This window comes from Sordaria macrospora, chromosome 3 (assembly GCF_033870435.1).
Source record: "Sordaria macrospora chromosome 3, complete sequence".
NCBI lineage: Eukaryota > Fungi > Ascomycota > Sordariomycetes > Sordariales > Sordariaceae > Sordaria > Sordaria macrospora.
In genome coordinates this window covers 1,385,656-1,405,782 of record NC_089373.1, presented here as the reverse complement: position 1 = coordinate 1,405,782, position 20,127 = coordinate 1,385,656, and the positions used below count along the sequence as shown (strand labels likewise).

The 20,127-nt window shown below is 54.1% G+C and overlaps 6 protein-coding genes across 6 annotated transcripts; 3 read left to right on the top strand and 3 right to left on the bottom strand.

Moving 5' to 3' along the window:
* The first annotated feature begins 1,685 nt into the window (after positions 1-1,685).
* Positions 1,686-5,148, top strand: SMAC4_01848 (uncharacterized protein). Its single transcript, XM_066089662.1, has 3 exons — positions 1,686-1,991; positions 2,076-4,842; positions 4,927-5,148. Exons 1-3 carry the CDS (start codon positions 1,919-1,921, stop codon positions 4,958-4,960), a joined length of 2,874 nt encoding a protein of 957 aa, XP_065946428.1. The 5' UTR covers positions 1,686-1,918; the 3' UTR covers positions 4,961-5,148.
* Positions 5,149-5,203: 55 nt separating this feature from the next.
* Positions 5,204-7,866, bottom strand: SMAC4_01847 (uncharacterized protein). Its single transcript, XM_003348776.2, has 5 exons — positions 7,539-7,866; positions 7,240-7,385; positions 6,729-6,981; positions 5,828-6,661; positions 5,204-5,772 (listed from the first exon to the last, which is right to left on the bottom strand). Exons 2-5 carry the CDS (start codon positions 7,281-7,283, stop codon positions 5,332-5,334), a joined length of 1,572 nt encoding a protein of 523 aa, XP_003348824.1. The 5' UTR covers positions 7,284-7,385; positions 7,539-7,866; the 3' UTR covers positions 5,204-5,331.
* Positions 7,867-7,931: 65 nt separating this feature from the next.
* On the top strand, positions 7,932-10,394 carry SMAC4_01846 (uncharacterized protein). Its single transcript, XM_003348775.2, has 3 exons — positions 7,932-8,148; positions 8,204-8,741; positions 8,808-10,394. The coding sequence occupies exons 2-3, from the start codon at positions 8,603-8,605 to the stop codon at positions 10,073-10,075; spliced, it is 1,407 nt and encodes a 468-aa protein (XP_003348823.1). The 5' UTR covers positions 7,932-8,148; positions 8,204-8,602; the 3' UTR covers positions 10,076-10,394.
* A 672-nt stretch (positions 10,395-11,066) lies between these two features.
* SMAC4_01845 (uncharacterized protein) lies at positions 11,067-13,136 on the bottom strand (the record flags this gene model as incomplete). Its single annotated transcript, XM_003348774.2, has 3 exons — positions 11,067-11,193; positions 11,256-12,970; positions 13,044-13,136. 3 exons carry the CDS (start codon positions 13,134-13,136, stop codon positions 11,067-11,069), a joined length of 1,935 nt encoding a protein of 644 aa, XP_003348822.2.
* Positions 13,137-15,328: 2,192 nt separating this feature from the next.
* On the bottom strand, positions 15,329-18,245 carry SMAC4_01844 (uncharacterized protein). The gene is made up of 3 exons (XM_003348773.2): positions 17,873-18,245; positions 17,224-17,768; positions 15,329-17,166 (listed from the first exon to the last, which is right to left on the bottom strand). Exons 1-3 carry the CDS (start codon positions 17,982-17,984, stop codon positions 15,754-15,756), a joined length of 2,070 nt encoding a protein of 689 aa, XP_003348821.1. The 5' UTR covers positions 17,985-18,245; the 3' UTR covers positions 15,329-15,753.
* A 520-nt stretch (positions 18,246-18,765) lies between these two features.
* SMAC4_01843 (uncharacterized protein) lies at positions 18,766-20,095 on the top strand. Its single transcript, XM_003348772.2, has 2 exons — positions 18,766-19,216; positions 19,301-20,095. The coding sequence occupies exons 1-2, from the start codon at positions 18,914-18,916 to the stop codon at positions 20,045-20,047; spliced, it is 1,050 nt and encodes a 349-aa protein (XP_003348820.1). The 5' UTR covers positions 18,766-18,913; the 3' UTR covers positions 20,048-20,095.
* The last annotated feature ends 32 nt before the right edge of the window (positions 20,096-20,127 follow it).

Genomic DNA, 20,127 nt, shown 5'->3' with positions numbered 1-20,127 from the left:
CGCAACGGCTGTTCGGCATGAGACGGGAATGTCGAGTCAGACCTGGTTCCGGTTCAACATAGGGCCAGACGGCTGCCAAGGTCGGGAAGCAACTGAACGACCATCCGACAAATCGATTGGAATAGTAGTCAGGCTCGTGACAGTTCATCCCGCGGCGCATGAAAAGAATATGAGACCCTTTACCGTTTAGAGCGGCAGTTACAGCACATTACTGTAACGAACCGCGTCATTCCGAAGACGTCCCAGCCCACCGGGAACCAATTATTGTGCCTGGATGACGGAGCTGTACGACATGGAACAACAACAGCACTCTCTGTTGACAGTAAGGATGGTTCAGTTTTCGTTGTCCCGCCCGTCGAACAAAATCGTACGACTAGAATAGCGGGAGACCAGAGAATGTCGTAACATAAGTCATGGCGAACGACATGAAGTTGATGCCCCCTAAGTTACTATAGCCATCCCAGCAAACGGGCAACGACGGCTCAACTTAGAAGGGGCGGAATTCAGAACGATAAACACAAAAATACTTGACGCTCGAAGCCCGATGGGGTTTTCTGGTCGGGTACGAAAACCATAAAAACAGAGCAACTGAAGGATGTGCCGAACCGTTGCAGGATTTGGGTGAAAGCCTCAAACATTACTGCCACCGCTAAAGTAGAACGGATGTAGGGCAGCAAGGACCGGGTAGGAGCATCTTCTACCGGACCGGTGAAAGTAGATGGAGCATGTGAAGGAAGCAGGAGAGAGCGTGATTATGAGGATCCTTCAAGGATAACAAGGTGAGAATGGGACGGTGCACTCTGCACTCTTACTCTCACCTTGGAGCCTTCAATAATCATTACCAGGCTTGCCCTGGATATCAGGTTTTTTTTTTTTTTTTTTTTGGCTACTTACAGGTTCATGATAATCTTGCTGTACATGTTGCCTTTGACCTTTGATTTCGACAGCCGTCTGTTGGCTGGTAGAGTAGATAACCCAAGAAGTAGATGAACTAACTATCCTCAAGCGCTCAAGGCATCTATCCCATTTCACGCATTGATAGTAACGAGCACTTTGTTTCACCCAGGTCGTCGCCCACTTAAATATTGTCCCGTGGCTATACTTGCTAACACATATCATGGCACAACCGCAAAGGGTGATGCTTGTAATTCAAGAGGTTGGAAAACACAAGTGTCTTCGAGGTACACATGCTTGTGATCAACGCTACTGAAGCCGGATTATCCCCACGACTCCTTAAAGTTGTTATTGTCTTTTGTCGCTTCCGTGGCAACACAACACAGCCTTGCTCTCTGAGCAGTTTCCACAGCGGTACGGGATCAGGGGCCTGCCGAGGGACGGACTAGTTCTAAAAGATGCTCCGCAGAGCTACATACGGTGAAGTCAATTGAGTCTTCGACGTCCGAATGAACAAGTTAAAGAAATTAAAGAGGTCCAAAAAAGAGACGGTTGACTTGGAAGGCGTAATACTCATGGTTGTTTTGTTATTGAGAGCATTCATCAACTTGTGGAGAAAGTCTAAAGGGACGAATACTGGTGTAAGTGGTAAGGAACGGAATATTACAGATTTCCCGCTGCAAGTCACTGGTAATGACGGTATCAGGTACAGCCCCGCTTGTATCAATTAAGCCCCCTGTCCGAGGCAAGGAGTCTAGCGTGTAGTTGACGCGTTTTCCACTTAAATCGTTTTGTCACTTTTCCACCGTGGCGGCTCCGCAAACTATGCGAAGGTACATGCGCCCAAACAAAACATCTCGACTCTCTTTCCCCTCCAACAACCAATTTTGGACGACAAGAACGGAGGCCATCACGAATACCTACCATTACTCCGCGTCCGACAACCCTTGTTGCTTTTTGTTTCCCGTCTGTGACGTTGCTGGCTTGAAAGAGTTGTACTTTTGTTGCTTAATATTTTCTCAAGATGGATTACAATGCCCTCCGCGACGAGGCCGCACGCGACCGCGTGCGCCAGGCCCAAGAGTTCCTCGATCCTCGTATGTTGAAGCTCACAGCGGATTCTGGCCCCTTGTTTGCGACCGAAGAATTGTGACAAAACTAACCGAGAACCTCACCTACAGATGACCAGCACCAGCGAAGCTACAGGCCAGACATTGTGTTGATGCTCCAGAAGAACCAGAGGAGACTCGTCGTCAACATCGATCATGTCCGCGATCACAGCTCTGAGATGGCCGAGGGCCTTCTTACCGACCCCTTCAACTGGACCCTCGCCTTCAACCACGCGCTCAAGACCATCGTCAGCACCGTCCCACAGGCCCGCCCCGATCAAATAGATCCCGACGTCTTGTACTATTGTGCTTGGGCTGGATCCTTCGGTCTACACACATGCAACCCGAGGACACTGTCTTCCCAACACCTCAATAGCATGGTTTCGATCGAGGGCATCGTAACGAGGACGTCCTTGATCCGCCCCAAGGTTGTCAAGAGCGTACACTACAGCGAAGCCAAGAAGACATTCCACTACCGCGAGTACCGCGACCAGACCATGACGAACGGCATTGTCACCAACAGCGTCTACCCCCGTGAGGACGAAGAAGGCAACCCGCTCGAGACCGAATACGGCTTCTCGACCTACCGCGATCATCAGACCATTTCTATCCAGGAAATGCCGGAGAGGGCGCCTGCTGGTCAGCTGCCCCGAGGCGTCGACGTCATTCTCGACGACGACCTGGTAGACCGCGTCAAGCCCGGCGACCGTATCCAGCTCGTCGGTATCTTCCGGACGTTGGGTAACAGAAACACAAACCACAGTAGCGCCCTGTTCAAGACGGTCATTCTAGCCAACAACATCGTTCTGCTTTCTTCCAAATCAGGCGGTGGTGTGGCTACGGCTACCATTACCGACACGGATATTCGCAACATCAACAAGATCGCTAAGAAGCCAAAGGTTTTTGAGCTGCTTTCACAATCCCTGGCTCCCAGTATTTACGGACATGACTACATTAAGAAGGCTATCCTGCTCATGCTGCTGGGCGGCATGGAGAAGAATTTGGAAAACGGTACACATCTGAGAGGTGACATTAACATCCTGATGGTTGGTGATCCTTCCACAGCCAAGTCCCAGCTCCTTCGTTTCGTCCTCAACACTGCTCCATTGGCGATTGCCACGACTGGTCGTGGTTCTTCCGGTGTCGGTTTGACTGCCGCTGTCACGTCCGACAAAGAGACTGGCGAGCGTCGTCTGGAGGCCGGTGCCATGGTTATGGCTGATCGAGGCGTCGTCTGTATCGATGAGTTCGACAAGATGTCTGACATTGATCGTGTTGCCATTCACGAAGTCATGGAACAGCAAACTGTCACCATTGCCAAAGCCGGTATTCACACCTCGCTCAACGCCCGTTGCAGTGTCATCGCCGCGGCCAACCCCATCTTTGGACAGTACGACACACACAAGGACCCTCACAAGAACATTGCCTTGCCAGATTCCCTGCTTTCACGTTTTGATCTTCTCTTCGTCGTCACCGACGACATCGAGGACACCCGTGACAGACAGATCTCCGAGCACGTCCTCCGCATGCACCGTTACCGCCAGGCCGGCACCGAGGAGGGCGCTCCTGTTCGCGAGAATGCCGGTCAGGCCCTCAACGTTGCCCTCAACGGGCAATCAGAGTCCCAAAAGCCCACCGAAATGTGGGAAAAGTACGACGCCATGCTGCACGCCGGCATCAAGGTGCCCAGCGGTCGCGGGTCCGCCAACAAGAAGCCCGAGATCCTCAGCATCCCCTTCATGAAGAAGTACATCCAATACGCTAAGACGCGCATCAAGCCCGTCCTTACCCAGGAGGCATCCGACCGCATCGCCGACATCTACGTCGGTCTGCGCAACGACGACATGGAGGGTAACCAGCGCAAGACCTCACCCATGACGGTCCGTACCCTCGAGACGCTCATCCGTCTGGCCACGGCCCACGCCAAGGCGCGACTGTCCAACCGCGTCGACGAGCGTGATGCTGCCGCCGCCGAGTCCATCCTCCGCTTCGCCCTCTTCAAGGAAGTCGTGCAGGACGAGTCGCGCAAGAAGCGCAGAAAGACTCGGCCCGCCGAGGGCGAAGATGGCGGCATGTCCTCGGACTCTGACGATTCCGATGATGATGACGGTGACGTTGCCACGCAAACCACCGCCACCGCCCGCTCCAGCGCCGCCAGAGCTTCCCGTGCTTCCCGTGCTTCTCAGCGCGCCGCTGCTAGTCGACGCACTCCCGCTGCCAATGGCACCTCTGCTTCCTCCTCCGCCAACGCCAACGCCAACGGCACGCCCGAAGAGGAAGATACCCAACCCGCGGAGGAAGAAGAAGAAGAAGAAGAAGAAGAAGAAGATATCTACGACGCCACCCCGCGCCGCTCAACAAGATCTGGTGGAGGAGGAGGAGGCTCACAACCATCCTTCGCCTCCTCCCTTCCCGCCTCCCAGTTGCGATCCACACGCTCTCAACGCTCCTCTCGCCGCACTGGCACCGCCGCCGCTGATGACGACGAGGAAGACGAAGAGTCGCAACTCACATCCCGTGCCGCAGGCCTGAACGTTGCCGGCGAAGATGAAGAAATGGACGTGGACGGTGAGGAAGCACCCGAAGACCAAGAAGAGGAAGACGAAGACGAAGAAGAAGAACCAGCACCAATAAGCGAACACCGTCTCGACGTCTTCCGTCGCGCGCTCGGTCCGTTGTTGAACTCGGGCCTTTTCGAAGACGACGCGGCGGATGTGGATGAGTTGATCAAGGCTGTTAATGAGAAGATTCCTGGAGGCAGGAGAGGTGGTGAGCAAAAGTTTGAGAAGGAGGAGGCGCTGCAGGCGTTGAGGCAGATGACGGAACAGAATCAGTTGATGTGAGTAGCCCAACCCACCTCCTTCCATTGATACGGCGAGAAGTGGTGATGATGAGGAATGGTGCTAACGTTGTTTGACGATAGGTATACCGATGGTCAGTTGGTTTATAAGATCTAGTCTGGTGGGCTGGACAGGTGAACCCTGGTTTGGTGTTGTTGAGATATTGGTAGGGATGATGTTATGTGGATCTAACAGATATGGATGAGAAAAGTATTATGGCGGATATGGTTTAGACAGAGAGCCATGTCATAAACAGCCAGGTTTTGTCATTGATGGGCAAAGGGGTTTGGCGTTACTGCGGCAATGAACTTGATTTCACTCTGGCTTCTGAACATGCCGTCTATTGATATTCAAGTCTTCAAGGCATGCTATTATGTAGGTTGGAGAATATGTAACAACAACGCTCACGATCAGAACCAAACGCCACCCTGCATCAAAGCTTATCCCCTTTTCCCGACATTCTCAACTAAGCAACCATGACGCATGATTTAACCACAGTGGGAAACAATCTCGCTGATAAGCTCCTTCTTCTCGGCATCGTAGTACGAGCAAATCTGTGAAGGAAGAGGAAGCTCCTTGGAGTCGTCGTTCTCGTCCACAACCATAATGTTGACGTTGTCCGTCTTGCTCTGGAACACTCTCGTCGCGATGCTCTCTTTGCTCAGCCAGATTGTCGCCTGCTCGACCTGATCCAAGAGCACAGTGGGAATGATTTCGTTGACCTGGAGCTGGAAGTTCTTGGACCTAACGACGTCGACAGTAGAGACAAGAGTGTCCACAATGAGCGACACCTTGTCGGAGTTGTCAATGTTGACAGCGTTGGCCTTGCCCTTGATGACGATGACAACGCCGTTACACCTGCTGATGAGGACCGACTGCGAAATAGAGCCTTCGATCTCAACGTTGCCGTCGGCAGCAGTATAGTTTTCCTAGAAGCGCTGTTAGACCCATGTACACAAAAGAACGCCCGGTTTGGAAACTTACAATGATCCATTTGTTGCCCTCGAGCGCCTTCTTTGCAGGCTTCTTTGCACGCATGCTCTCTGGCTTGGGCGGCCTGGTTCCAGGGGGCGCAGGGCTCTTGGAACGGGTCACGGGTCCATCGGGAACAGTTGATCCTGCCCTGAGAGAAGGGTTCTTGTGTGTCATCTGCGACTTGTCGACCTTCTTGAGACCCGCTGTAACTGCCTCGCCCTTGCTGAGCTCAGACATGACGGAACTGAAACCGCCAGCCTTGGCCGGTTCCGCTTTCTGCTCATTGATCTTGAGCACGGGGGGAGGTCCAGGAGGAGGAGGGGGCGGGGGAGGAGCACCTCCAGCTGGGGCAGGAGGCGCGGGAGGTGCAGAGGTAGCGCTGCCGGAGCCAAGAGTCTGGACAACCTCCTTGTAGGACTTTCCGTTGGGGTTCCACACGATGCCGTTGTTGAAATACTCCTTGGTATAATCCGACAAGTCCTTGAAAATCTGGTAGAAGGTCTTTACCCATTCGGTGTGCTGGGGATCAGTGTTCTTATTGGCCTGCATGACTCTGTTGCCCATGTACTCGGCAGATGAAAGGCTCTCGTCAATGAGCTTATTAGGCTTGGCCTGGACAGTGATCCACGCGAGGAGCATGATGCCGTCGGCCACCATGCTGAGGTGGTTGAAGAAGGGTGAACCGCGGTTCTTGTCCTTAATTTCCTGAACGGCCTGGATGGCGTCGCTGATAGGCTTAATAGCCTCCTGAAAGTCGCCTGAGTTCATGTCGAGCTTCTTGGACTGAGAGGCGGCGTAGATAAACTTGCGCGTCTCGACAAAGCCCTTGAGTACACTGGCAGCCTAATCAAAACGGTCAACTTCTCGCTCTATGTCGACCAAATAGTTCCGCAGTCTGCTGGGTAGGTACCTGCTCGGCAACCAAGCCACCAATAACATTGCTGGTCTTGACATATTTTTGAACAGTCTGGCTCATGCACTCGTCGAATTTCTCAACCGACTCGGGAACTGGTGGTGCGGACGGCGCGGGCGCAGCAGGAGCGGGAGGAGACACGGCAGTGGACGCGGGGGCGGAGGGAGCGGGCTCGATAACGGTCTGGGAGCCGCTAAGGGGGATGGTGGACGAAGCCATATCCTCCAGACGGAGGGTGGCCGCCTCAAGTCTGCGCAAGTACTTAGCAATGTGCTTTGACAACTAATCACTCGGAGTCTTTCGAGATTCGCGGCGGTTTTCCTGGCGCATTCGTTCCTTCTCGGGGACAGGTCCCTCCTCGTCGTAGCCGTACAGCGGCTCCCATGGAATCGACATGGCTAATGATGCGCCAGGATAATGAAGATTTTGAAGGAGTGTTGTAAAGATAGAGCCACGTTCGTAGGTGGTGTTGCGATTTCAAGTTGCGGTAAGGAAAGTTGAAGCGTACCTCTTGATCAAGGTGACCAAGTTGTGCATGTTGTTGGTCGCCATCGTGATTATGATGGTCCCTTAGGGCGGGACTTTGGAAACGTAGAGTTCGATTTCGAGCAATAGGAAAGGCTGGAAGGAGCAAGTTGTACTCTCTTATTAGAACTACCGGTGCCAACTTGCGGTATTAGCGACCCTGTTTCGAGGTAAAGAGACGAAGAGTGGGCAGGCCCGGATGCCTCCGGTGGATGATGGTTCACTGCGGAACAGAGACAGGAGGGGAGGTGTCTTCTGAGGTACTCGATGAGAAGCACTTACCTTATTCGCCGTGACGTATAATCAAGAAAACAACACAAAAGATATTGCTAGATGAAGGAAAGAGAAGAAAAGGATCCCGAAATTAGAACGAGGGGGAGGTCGGGGAAGGTGTAGTTGATGATCTGCCTGGGCTGGAACATGGGGATGTCAAGCTGACGGGTCAACACTCGACGTCGGTTGGAACCCCTCGTCACACCCCCTAGCGTCCGCCCCTGGCGCCTGCCATGCTTGTCCGGGCGGCCACACTACGGCACCCTCCTTCTGTAGACGCAGGCTGAGGAGCTCTTTCCCCACGATGAAGCTTCATAGTGGGGTCATTGTGGGTCGTCTCATCCAATCTCTTAAAATTACGCGTTTCGGGCCACTTTCCAAGAACACCTTGCTGGCCATTCTCACGACTCTTCAGCGCACGGTCACTAAAAGTCGCTGAGAGTATAGGCAGCATCCACGCCTCAGCCATCAATACCACCCCACCAAAACATAAACATCGAGATGTCGTATCGTGCTACTTTCAACTGAATCAAGAAAACCAACTCTCCTGCTTCAGAAACCTCGTTGCCCGTTATTTGTGTATACGAGGAGGGTCTTGCTGATGCTTAGAGACACCAAGGTAAGTACGCACGCAAGCACCTCAGTTGTCCAAGGTATCAACAATCAGATGACAGGTTCGACTCTTCCGATAAACTCAGATCCCCTTCCTCCGTTCATACGCCTTGTAGTGATAAACCCACCCCAGATCGCCTATCCCAGCTAATAAGATATCGAGTTATCAAGATATCAGCCTCATCGTGGTTTATGCCGCCTGATGGTCGGGCAGGAATAGCAGACTAGGAATAGCCTAGCAGTAGCCAGTACCTTAGCCACATCACTCACAATTCACGCGTCCATCTTTCTATCTTCATCCCTCCATCGGTGTCTCAGTCTCATATCCCCTTTCGGTGTCACTCACTTGACTCACTTCCACTTGCACATCAGTTGCCCTGGTGCTGAGCCGTACTTACACATACTCCTTTCAAGCATCACTCACCGTCCATTGACCCTTCTACATTCACCTTAGAAGAAACATGGCAGACAACAGTAACCCGGAAGTGCCCGGTCAAAGCCCAAACGACAGTGACAAAGCCTCCGACGAGGGTTCAGAATGGCAAGATATCAACGATACTCCCTCAATAGACTTTGTCACCCTTGGCATGTTCATCATCGGTAAGTGGTAACAATATTCCCGTTCCAAGAATCATCAGGCGCCGACCCAACTAACCAACTCGACAGATGAAATCGAGTATCCTCCACCCCGTCCGCCATCCACCAACGTCCTCGGAGGCGCCGGTTCCTACTCCGCCCTCGGCGCCCGCCTGTTCTCCCCAGCCTCGGACCTCTCCCGCACCGTAGGCTGGATCGTCGACCAGGGCTCCGATTTTCCCCAAGCCATCACGGATCTCATCAACGGGTGGTCCACCTCTGCCGTGTTCCGCCATGATCCGAGCCGGCTCACCACCCGGGGCTGGAACGGCTACGTGGACTCCTCGGAGCGTCGCGAGTTCAAGTACACCACGCCCAAGAAACGACTAACGGCTGCTGACCTGACCGGAACCCCTTTACTAAAGGCCAAGGCGGTGCACATGGTTTGCAGTCCTAACCGCTGCAAAGAGTTAGTGGAGGAGATCATCACGCTTCGCAAGCGTGAGGCTCGACTTGCCGCCGCCTCCAGGCAAAAAGACGACGACGATGAGGACGACGATGACAAAGACGGCTACACCCGCCCTCTAATAATCTGGGAACCAGTCCCCGACCTCTGCACACCCTTCGAACTTTTAAACTGCACCAACGCCCTGCCCCTCATCGACATTTGCTCCCCTAACCACGCCGAACTAGCCGGGTTCATGGGCACGGACGGGCTCGACCCGGAGACGGGCCAGATCAGCGTCGAGCAAGTCGAAAGGAACTGCGAGCAGCTGCTGGCTAGCATGCCACTAACAACATATACGCTGGTGGTCAGGGCGGGCGAAAAGGGGTGTTATGTTGCTAGGAACGGCGGGCGGAAGAGGAAACAGCAACAACCCATGAAAAAGGGGAAGAAAAAGAAGGCGGTGGTAGGCTTAGACGCCCGCAACTTCCACGGCGGTCTCCAACCAGACACAGACATGATGTCTCTCTTCGCCGGCCTGTTGCAGGACATGCAAGATCGCGATAACGAAGATGACCCGTTCGGTCGGTTCGATGATACTGAACAAGATGGGGGCATCGAGGTCGATCCGGGGATAGAGAGGTGGTTATCTGCTTATCACACGGACGCGTCCAAGGTGGTGGATCCCACGGGCGGTGGAAATACATTTCTGGGAGGGCTGGGGGTGGCGCTTGCTAGGGGGAAGAGTATCGAGGAGGCGTGCGCGTGGGGTAGCGTGGCGGCCAGTTTCGCGATTGAGCAGGTGGGCGTGCCGGAGCTAGGGAGGGATGGCGAGGGGAGGGAGGTTTGGAATGGGGAGAGGGTGGAGGAGAGGTTGAGGGGGTACGTGGAGAGGGTTGGGTTGATGATCTGAGTAGGTAGCTTTGTGCGAAAGATGATGGAGGTGAGAGATAGAGTGGGGAGTTTTTCACTGAGCGCACGCAACGGCTAGGCGCTTGGCTTGCTTGTCAAGATGATGATGGGGAAAGAAGAAGACTTGATGATTATGACTTGCAGAAAGCGGAATAGTTATAGACGGTTGGTATATAGGTGCAAGTTTTCGTGGTCTAATTTGTAGCCTGTTTAGCTTAACAAGGAGAGGCGTGGGATATGGGTTGTGAGCTCAGTGGTACTAGATACTGGAAACAGAAATCGTCGTTAGTTCGGGTACAGGTTCGATTGCTGTACGGGCTACTTTTTTTTCCCTTCTTGCTTCCCTCTCTGTGATCTTTGTTGGGACTTGTTCACTACTTTTATACGGTAAATGCGTCAAAATATTCTGATGCATTTGGTCGTGATATGATGTGTTCAGGTGGTTTCTTACGACCGACCGCTCGAGCGGTAAGTTGAATGATAAGGATAGATAGCCGAATTGGAGGATGGTTTAAGAACCAAAACATGCTTATACGTTAACACGGTTCGAATCATATCACATTTCAGAACACAACAGAACAGAATAATGATCACGATCAGTGTGAAGTGGGATAGGAGGTGATACAAATTTTCTTTCTTTCATATGCCAGTTACCCCAAAAACCACCTTAAGCTAGATGTAAATACAGATGGTATAAACGATATAAGAAACATGACATAGCTCGAAATGGACTGGTACAACATGCATGCTACTGTTCTTCTTTCTTCTTTCTTCTTTCTTCTTTCTTCTTTCTTCTTTCTTCCTTCTTCCTTCCTCCTTCCCCCTTCTTCTTCCTCCTCCTGTATCCGCCTTTCGGATTCTCTGTGTCTTTTTCCTTATCCAAAAACCCTTTCCTTTCATGTCCTTCCCTTCTTCTTTCTTCTTTCTTCTTCCCTTCCACCATTCCGGTCTTCGACTTTCCGCATCCTAACCAAAACTCCACAGCCTATAGCTTAGATCTTGGCCTTGGGAGCCTCGAGAGTAGGGGTGAGGAGATCGCGGAGGTCGTTGGCGGCCTCGTTGAGGTAGTAGCTCATCCTATCGGAGCCGAGGCCCTTGGAGACGATGTTGAAGTTGAGGCTGTTCACACGATTTCGTTAGCACGTTGTTAGCGAAGACACAAGGGAAAGGGTAGAACAAACCTGTTCTCGTTAATCATGTAAGCAATACCGAATCCCTGGTCAATAACCTGGCTCCATCCGTATCCGTTGAAGAACTCGGAAGACAGCTGGGAAGTAGACAGGTACCACGAGCTGGAGTAGCTGTAGGCGGGGTCCTGGTAGAGGGCAGGGACCTCCTGGCCGGGCTCGAGAAGGCGCTTGAGGCCGAAAAGGTGACGGTCGACGCCCTTGCCGTCGGAAGCGGCAGAGATGTACTCGAGGTGGGAGTCGATGGCCTTGCGGAAGAGCTCGACCTTGGTCTTGTCGTTAACGGAGGCATCGTTGGCGGCCTTGCAGAAAGCCACGCTGGCCTCGCTGACGGAGCGGCACGTCTCGGTACGGCCCTGCTGGAAGCGGCGGGTGGCGGCCGACTCGTAGGTAGGGCGGTTCTTGCCGTACATCTTGTAGTAGGCGAGCTGGATGATCATCTGCACGAAGGCATCGGGAGAGCACTTGAACTTCTTGATCAGGCCCTTGCCGTAGCCCTGGTAGGCCTGCACGGCGAGCTGGTGCTGGCCGATGACGTTGGTGAAGTCGGTGACGGCGCGGTCGATCTCGGCCTGGACCTCCTTGGTGACGGTGAACTTGACGGCCTCGGGCTCGGGCAGGTTGGAGCGAACCGAGGGGTCAGAGAAGTCGAGCTTGTTGTTGAAGATGACGTCGTTGACGAAGTCGTTGAGGCGGTGGGTGGGAGTGCCGTCCATCATGCTGTGCTCGCCCATGAAACCGGCAGTGCCGTTGTCGTTGACGATGAACTGGAGAGGCTTGTCATACCAGCGGTTTTGGCCGTCACCGTGCCAGTACTGGTGAGCGCGCTCCTCGAGGGTGACGGGGGCGGCATCATCAAGGCAGACGACGAAGGAAGAAGCCTCAATGGCCTCGAGAGCCTTGGCGTTCTTGGGGTCGGCGGAGAGGAGAGTAGCGCGGGCGTCGGTCCAGACGTCGCGGTTCTCGGAGGTGAGGGCACCAACGGCGGGGGCGCGCGAAGCGGCAAGCTCGTAGACGTGCTTGAAGGCCTGCTCGAGCTCAGCGGTGTTGAGCTGCTTGCCACCAACCTCGTGGTAGATCTTGTAGAACTGGTTCTTGCGGATGGCAAGGATGTACTTGTGCTCATCGGCGCTGAACTTGACGGGGTAGTCGGCGGGCTTGGCAGCAACACGGCTGGCGTTGAACATCCACTTGTAAGAATCCATGCAGATGGGGAGCTTCTTCATGTACTCAGGCTCGAGAGTGCCCTGGTCGACCATCTTCTTGAACTCGAGAGCGGCGGTGGTGATGGCAGCGGCGCGCTTGGCGGGGTCGCGGCGGCGGCGGTCATCGCGGTGGGAGTAGAAGTAGCTGACGTAGGGGACAACGGGGTCGCGGTAAGTGAGGTAGGCCGCATCGTTCCACCACTCGTAGATCCAGTTCTTGTGCTTGGGGTCCTCGCGACGAGCGACGAGCTGCTCCTGGAGCTTGCGACCAGGGCCATTGGGGGCAATGAAGGCGTCAATGGCCTTCTTGCTGTTCTCGAGCTCCTGGGGGCTGAGAAGGGGCTTCAGAGACTGGTAGTAGCGGGCAGCCGTCTCTTCGAGGGTAGGGACGGGCAGACGGGGGAGAGAGTTCTGGAAGCGGAGCATAGGGCCCTTGGACTTGTCCTCGACATAGCCAGCGGGGAGGGAGCTGTTCTTCCTTGTTTGCGCCATGGCGGAGATTCTCTGAAGCGCAGGAGAAGAGTCAGTCAGTCAGTCGCGTGTGCGCAACATGGAAGGGAGGCCGTTCATGGCTTACGTTAAGAGGGGAAATAGCAGCAGAAGTTGGTTGTCTAAAGAGGTGTCTAAGCGTAGTAGACCGAGCCTCAGATCGTACAATGGAAGCCAACATTACTCAATAACCACGGACGACTGTGGAGCTAGGAAGAAGAGGAGGAGGAGAGAAAAGAAAAGTAGCAAGCAGTGAGGACGGGGAAGGGAAAGCGGGAGGCGGAAAAAGGAAAATAAGAGAAAGCTGGGCAGTGAGGCAGACGCGGGAGGCGAGGCAAGTCGCAAAGACGGGGCAGGCCGGGGAGCGGTGGGTATGATGTACACCTTGAGGGGTGCTGCCGAACTACGACTCGGTAGCTCGGAATAAGTGGACACTTTTGGGCACTTGTCTCGTGGATATTATTTACTCGCGGAGGTGGCCCATGGGGGAATGGTGGCTGTCAATGGAGGAGACGGGGCAACAAGAACGGGGTGAGGGACCGGGGCACGGGAGACTTTCCACCACCGACATGAAACCTTGGCCGGTGGACTTGTATCAGGGTACCTTGAAGGGTATACTTTTGCAGGCCGAGGCTTTGTCTCCAAAACTGGAAGATATAAAATCTCACCAATGCTACCCCCCACGACTAAGAAGAAAACCTACGGTATTATCTACTCACCATGTCGTCGACCAATGTCACATCTATTCGTTCAAATCAGATCCCATGATCGTGGTTGTCCATTTGATTCCGCACTCGTGGTACCTGTCTGTTCTCATTCCATCTCATGTATTGTACCTTGTGTGTCTGTGTACCCGCGTTCGCGGGCACGTTTCCGCCCACACGTTCTTCCATCTCTCCCCATTTCCCCCATCCCCATCTCTTTTTTTTTTTTCCACTTCTCCAAATTTCCGCTCAACTGGGATTGGATTGGGAGAACCCGAAAACGTGGGGCAAGTTTGCTGTCTGGACCGCTGGAAATGATATGAAGAGGCCGAGCATACGCCGTAGGCTACGTACACTAGAGGACAGGACAGAGAGGTACAATGAACAAAAAAAAAGTGGATGCGCTTGTCCGAGTGACCGACTGCGACTGGGGCCCCGTTTACCCCTCGAGCCGAGGCTCAAAGTAGCCGACGGCATTGACGATTTGCCAAGAAAACAATGGCTCTCTCCCCCAGAGTCCCAGACAGGAACAAAGAGGCGCGAATCCGAACTTGCACCCCACGTTTTGCCGGTGGATGTCTTCTTCCTCACTCGCTGAACTTGAACTGAACCCAAATGAAGTTCAATCAATACGACCGAAAGCACCTCTTTTCATCCCGCCGCGCCGTTCATCGGGATCGAAGGTCCGTTGATCTTCATTGGATTGGTGCGTATCACATCATGTCAAGTCAAAGCTCATCCCATCCATATGTCCGGCTCGTCTTCTTATGTATGTAGTGTATGCGCATCAGGCACATCACTCACCTCCATCCGGCATCACAGAGACAGACGGGTCGGGTGTGCTGCTGACTTCGCAAAAAGTGGAAGTCACACGCGCATTTGACTTCCCTTCCATCACTTCACATTTCCAACTACCGATAATTGAACTTTGCTTGCTGCTGACAGACTGACATGCTGTCCTACCCTCCATCTTCTTCAAATCAACCATTCAGTTCCTTTCCGTCTTCAGTGTCCCGAACTGTTTCTCCAAATATGACATGGGAACTGAAGAAGCCCCAACAAGTCACGTCACCTTTCCACTTCAGTCTTCAACTCTTTGCCCACCCACTCTGGGGTTGCGGCGGGTCTCTGCGGGTTAGCGGATGCCGGAAATGAGAAAGCGTATGAGCCATATGATTGGTCAGCTGAGGTTCCACGCTTGGGACGCTTTCACATGTCATCCACTGCAAGGTCAACACCATAAAGAAGCAACCACAGACATGTTACAGAAGGCTGCAGAATTTCAGGAATCTCTCGAGAGAAGGCTCGACGGTTAGACGGCTGCTAATGTAACGTGCAGCGTGAAAGCCATGAACATTTAAGAATTATTACTGTGCTTACACGTTGATATGCACGTGTTGCGCGTTCGCCATTGGGGAATCCCTGCTGTTGATCTGTGAACATCACGAATTGGGAGAAAGTCATCCTCTCGCGTTGAGTTATTACTCGTCAGGGCTCGAATCGCCTTTCTGACGCTGACCTACCGCCCTGACGAGTACCTCTACAACTTCTTTTTGTCTTTTTTTTTTTCTTTTTCAACGATTATTCTGATCCATGTGTCTATACACAGCTAGGAGACACGTGTGAGCTTGATATTTCGCACCAGACAGACTACAGAGACCAAAGCTAAAAGCACGCAGCCCAATTTTGTAGCCTATAAACCTAGCAATAACACAACTCCTGATTGTCCAATGTTGACGCCTGTACGTAACACAGCGAGAATCAATAGGGAAAACGAAAATAAGAGCACTTAAACGGTGATGATTCCATTCTCTTTACATCAAGATCCGGACCGGATGAGTACCGTTACCGCTACCGCCCGCCCATTCACCCGACCAACACCCGGAGAGCGGAAGTAGGAAGTAATACTTCTAGTAGTAACATTATACAGAACTTGTACCAGATTCCGCTTGTCGACCGTCACGCGTTTAACATATAAGGAGGCGCGTGGGAGTTCATCCACTGCCCTTCCGTCAACGGTTCCTGGGCGAACATGACGCCCTGGTCTGCACCAACAGCAGCGGCCGCCTCGAGTCCTTTTTGCTCGGTGGCATCTTATGCCTCGTATGACTTTACCTGGCCTTCTGTACTCAGGGGCTGTACTGACCCAACCGCCGGCGGCGCGTTGAAGCTCATCCGTTGCCCGTCCGTCAACGCTTCCTGGGCCAACTTGACGCCCTGCTCTCCACCAACAGCAGCGGCCGCCTTGAGCCCTTCTTGAACCTCGCGCACCCTCTTCTTGAACGATAGGCGGTCCAAGAACAACTGCTGGCGAGCGCGCTCGAGTTCTCGCCTCTCGGCTTGCAGGATGGCCTCCATCTCGTTGAAGTACTTGAGCTTCAACTCCATCTTCTCCAGTGTCACGTTCACCGCTGCCGATACCAGACGGGTCATCTCCCTCTCTTCATGCGAGGCAAGGCCGCCGGCTCTGGCGCCCATGGTCGCGAGCGGGATGTTGGCCAATGCCGATGTCTTGGTCGTTGTCGTGGTTGTGGAAACGGTGGTTGTGGTTGTCGTAGTCTCCTGCCTGATATCCAGCTCCATCGAGTCGCCGCTCTTTTCCTTCTCTTTACCCTTATCCTCCGACTCTGTACCTTCAGCTCCACCCTCAAGCTTGTTACGGAGCCCTTGCTTGAGGAGCTCTGCTGACTTTCCGGCAGCGGCCGCTGTGCTGGCTGGATCTGCAAGGCCGGCAAGGAATCCGACAACAGACATAACCGGGTTGTCGACTTGGCTGAACGGAAGCTGCCCTCTGTGGCTGCCCAGCATTTGTAACCCAACAGGAGCGTCCAACTTCTCAGATTCCAAATACTTGTCCTCAATATCCAGCTGCAGGAACTGCAGCACGCACTCCTCGCGCGTCCTTGTTCCAACGTACTCCGCAATCTCACCCCAATCATCGTCGTACCTCTCGAGCGCCTCCAGAAGCCTGAGAGTCTCAGCATCGCTCCAGGGCGCGTCGCGGTCGAGAATCGAGGTGTATGTCGGGTTCTCCATTCTGGTGTAGCTGGCGTTGGTTTGGTTGGCGGGAAGGCGGCCTTCCAGGTAGCAGCTGGGGCACATGTCGTACTTTGTCTTCGAGTTAACATCAGCCTGTGAGCTATGGTAGTAGATCCGGGTGCAGTCGATGCCGCAGTTGCAGCAGATGATCTTGGCGATAGGCGCCTTCGTAAGAGCATCGGTTTCCGACGCGCCGTTAGTCGCAGGGGTCTCTCCGTTGGTCTTGTTCAACTTGTTGTTCTTGGCATTGGCCTCGTAAATGTTGCGTCCCAACTCGAGTGTCTGCTCGCTCTTGGGTACAGGTGTGGCGGCAGCCTTCGCTTCGGTATCCTTGCTGGGCTTTCCTTCGATGAGGGCAGGGTCCGCAGCGGGCTGCCATGGCTGAAGACCACGAGGGGTGTCGACAATGATCTTGAAGTGACCGGTGAAGGGGGGTCCGACGTGCGACGGTCGCTGATCGGCATCAACCTGTTCAAGAAGGTCAGTATGAGTACAAGGATAAGAGCCGGAAGCGTAAAAGCTCACCTGGTAGTTAATAAGACCCCACTGTTCAAGGAAAGCATGGACGCGCATGATGGCGCAAACATCACCGGCCAAGTTACGTCTGCAGGCCGTAACTGTGAGGTACTCGTACGGCACCAGTCTATATGTGTCAATCATGAAATCGCGATAGTCCTTGTATACGGCAGGCGTCTTGCTGCGGTTCCTGTTGTTGAAGAACTCTGGCAGCGCCTTCCTCTCGATGTTGTGAATGGTGTTCCTGTCAAACCAGGTGCTGTAGCTGGGAAGGATGATGGCGTGCGTCTGTGAGATAACATGCTCTCGCGCAGCATTGCCAATTTGCTCTTTTGTTTTGGCGACATCGCCGGAGCCTTCGTTGGCGCTGGCGCCATCGCCGTTCTGAGTTGTCTCTTCCTTGGGTACATCACCCATCTCTTCGTCTTCGGGGGCTGTTACCGCGACGACGGCACCTTCGGAGGCATCTAGAGGAGTGGCGGATGCAGCACCGGGCGCCGGCGTGCTGTCATCTTGTTTGATGGTTGGTTCGGGGCCTTCGCTCATCTGTACATCTGAAGACGCAACAAATGCAGTGTTAGAGTATGTGCTAAACTGCAAAGATCGACATGCCATAGCCAGGGATGAGTGGAAGGAAACCAGCAGGAATGGACTTTACCTTCGCTGTTGCCAGTGTTGTTATCTGGCAAAGGTGGTTGTGCTAGAATAGGATTCGCACTTGGCGACGCACCATTGTTGGGCGTACCGTAGTTGACGGATCCCTCCTCCATGGCGACGACGGCGTCTAAGCTGGTGGGAGGATGAGGTAGGCAAACAAACACGCGGCGGCTGCTATGGGATGATGGCGAGGGAGCGGGTCAAGATGGATGCAATTGATTTTGATGTCCTCAGAGCGCGTTGTATATGCTAGTAAATCTGCAAAGGACCAATGCCGTATTACAGGGTGATCAAACTCGATGATTTGGGGCGCAAAAGTGGTGTGTTTTCGATGGGTCTGGTCTGGGGAGGGGGGCTGTTCGTGATGTCGTCGCGTTTGAGAAAATGCAACAAATGAATTTCGCGCCTGGCCACGCCGGTGAGTTGAATGGGCCTGCTGAGTTGACAGCGAGCAAGAAACGTGCCCGCCGCAGCTCACCTCGTTCTGTCCCTTCCTTGGCGAAAGAGCTCAGTGAGAAGGGATTGGTCACGTGGAGACACACCAGAAGCTAGCCACTTCCCGACCGTGTTTCATCTTACACGAGCCACAGTCTGTTATCCTGTCAGCCACATTTCCCGGGTTTCTCCACACAAGCTGGGCCGTTCCCCGCCAAACAGTGGTCCGCCCGCTTTTGGCCGAGAGTCGCTGTTGCTGTGCTGAAGCTACCGGGGGGTTGACCTGCTGTAGCGCGGTTTGGTAGCGGCCCCGGACCTGGGGGTCGCCATCGACCACTTTACCTCGGGCCGTCGCAGGCCGTTGCCTACGTCGATCCATTGAAGCGTCATTGGCATTGCTCACCCAGTCACCGGGTCCCCGATCGATCCCCGTTCCCCGTCCCCCGTCCTCCGTCTCCCGCCTCCGTTCCTTTGTCCCTCCACAGTCTGTCGCCGAGATCAGATCAACTAGGTTCTCTATCCGTCTCCGACAGAACCTCCCAGCTCCTCCGCCCACCGAGTCACCCCCCGGACGCCGTTCCATCTCCATCTCCAAATCCTATACACAATGCTGTCGGCCGGTGCCCGGGCGTTCTCCGCCCTGACTCGTCCCCGGTTCACTACCGCCTCCACCACTACCCTCAGATCCCCCGCTGCGCTCCGCAGGTTACTGTCCGCCCTCGCCGTCCTCGAGCAAAGGGACGGCAAGCTCAACCAGGGATCCCTCAGCGCCGTCACCGCGGCCGCGAAGCTCGGTGGTCCCATCCATGCTTTCATCGCCGGTAGCAATGTGAAGGCCGTTGCCGAGGAGGCGGCCAAGGTTGAGGGTGTCGAGAAGATCATTGCCGTTGAGAACGGCGCCTACGACAAGGTTGGTGGTTATGCGCCTGGTTGCTGTTATCCGCGAGGTGTGTGCATTTGACTTACACGCGGCGCAATTCTTTGCGTTGAACAGGGCCTCCCCGAGAACTACGCTCCTCTCTTGGTTGAGAACATCAAGAAGGGCGGCTACACCCACATCCTCGCCAGCGCGACCGCTTTCGGCAAGAACCTGATGCCCCGCGTCTCGGCCCTCCTCGACAGCCAGCAGATCTCCGATATCACTGCCATCGAGTCCGAGAACACCTTTGTGCGCCCCATCTACGCCGGTAACGCCATTGCGACCGTCGAGTCCACGGACGCCATCAAGATCATCACTGTCCGCGGTACCGCTTTCGCCCCTGCCGCCGTTGGCTCCGGTTCCGCTACCGTCGAGGATGGTGTCGACCCTAAGGCTGAGAGCACCACCGAGTGGGTTTCTGAGGACCTTGCCAAGTCGGACCGCCCCGATCTCTCGACCGCCGAGAAGGTTGTCTCCGGTGGCCGTGGTCTCAAGTCCAAGGAGGAGTTCGACAAGATCATGCTCCCCCTTGCTGACTCTCTGGGTGCTGCCGTTGGTGCTTCCCGTGCGGCTGTCGATAGCGGTTATGCCGACAACAGCTTGCAGGTCGGCCAGACTGGCAAGGTCGTCGCTCCCCAGCTCTACCTCGCTGTTGGTATCTCTGGTGCCATCCAGCACTTGGCGGGTATGAAGGACAGCAAGGTCATTGCTGCCATCAACAAGGACCCTGAGGCCCCCATCTTCCAGGTGGCGGACGTTGGCTTGGTTGGTGATCTGTTCGAGAAGGTGCCTGAGCTTACCAAGAAGCTCAAGAGCGCGTAATCATATCTTTGATATGTATGTTGTATGAAATATAAATGAGAAGAAATATATGTACAAACCTTTTGGCTAAATAGTATACA

Bases quoted from the DNA above. Each gene is read 5' to 3' on its own strand.
- SMAC4_01847 (XM_003348776.2), bottom strand. From the start codon at position 7,283: ATGGCGACCAACAACATGCACAACTTGGTCACCTTGATCAAGAG. The intron at 6,982-7,239 runs GTACGCTTCAAC...GTACTTGCGCAG, and splicing joins TTGGTCACCTTGATCAAGAG to ACTTGAGGCGGCCACCCTCC. The intron at 5,773-5,827 runs GTAAGTTTCCAA...CAGCGCTTCTAG, and splicing joins AGGGCAACAAATGGATCATT to GAAAACTATACTGCTGCCGA.
- SMAC4_01846 (XM_003348775.2), top strand. From the start codon at position 8,603: ATGGCAGACAACAGTAACCCGGAAGTGCCCGGTCAAAGCCCAAACGAC. The intron at 8,742-8,807 runs GTAAGTGGTAAC...CCAACTCGACAG, and splicing joins CCTTGGCATGTTCATCATCG to ATGAAATCGAGTATCCTCCA.
- SMAC4_01844 (XM_003348773.2), bottom strand. From the start codon at position 17,984: ATGGAGGAGGGATCCGTCAACTACGGTACGCCCAACAATGGTGCGTCG. The intron at 17,769-17,872 runs GTAAAGTCCATT...TTGCGTCTTCAG, and splicing joins CAACACTGGCAACAGCGAAG to ATGTACAGATGAGCGAAGGC. The intron at 17,167-17,223 runs GTGAGCTTTTAC...CTTCTTGAACAG, and splicing joins GGGGTCTTATTAACTACCAG to GTTGATGCCGATCAGCGACC.
- SMAC4_01843 (XM_003348772.2), top strand. From the start codon at position 18,914: ATGCTGTCGGCCGGTGCCCGGGCGTTCTCCGCCCTGACTCGTCCCCGG. The intron at 19,217-19,300 runs GTTGGTGGTTAT...TGCGTTGAACAG, and splicing joins AGAACGGCGCCTACGACAAG to GGCCTCCCCGAGAACTACGC.
- SMAC4_01848 (XM_066089662.1), top strand. From the start codon at position 1,919: ATGGATTACAATGCCCTCCGCGACGAGGCCGCACGCGACCGCGTGCGC. The intron at 1,992-2,075 runs GTATGTTGAAGC...CCTCACCTACAG, and splicing joins CCAAGAGTTCCTCGATCCTC to ATGACCAGCACCAGCGAAGC. The intron at 4,843-4,926 runs GTGAGTAGCCCA...GTTTGACGATAG, and splicing joins ACGGAACAGAATCAGTTGAT to GTATACCGATGGTCAGTTGG.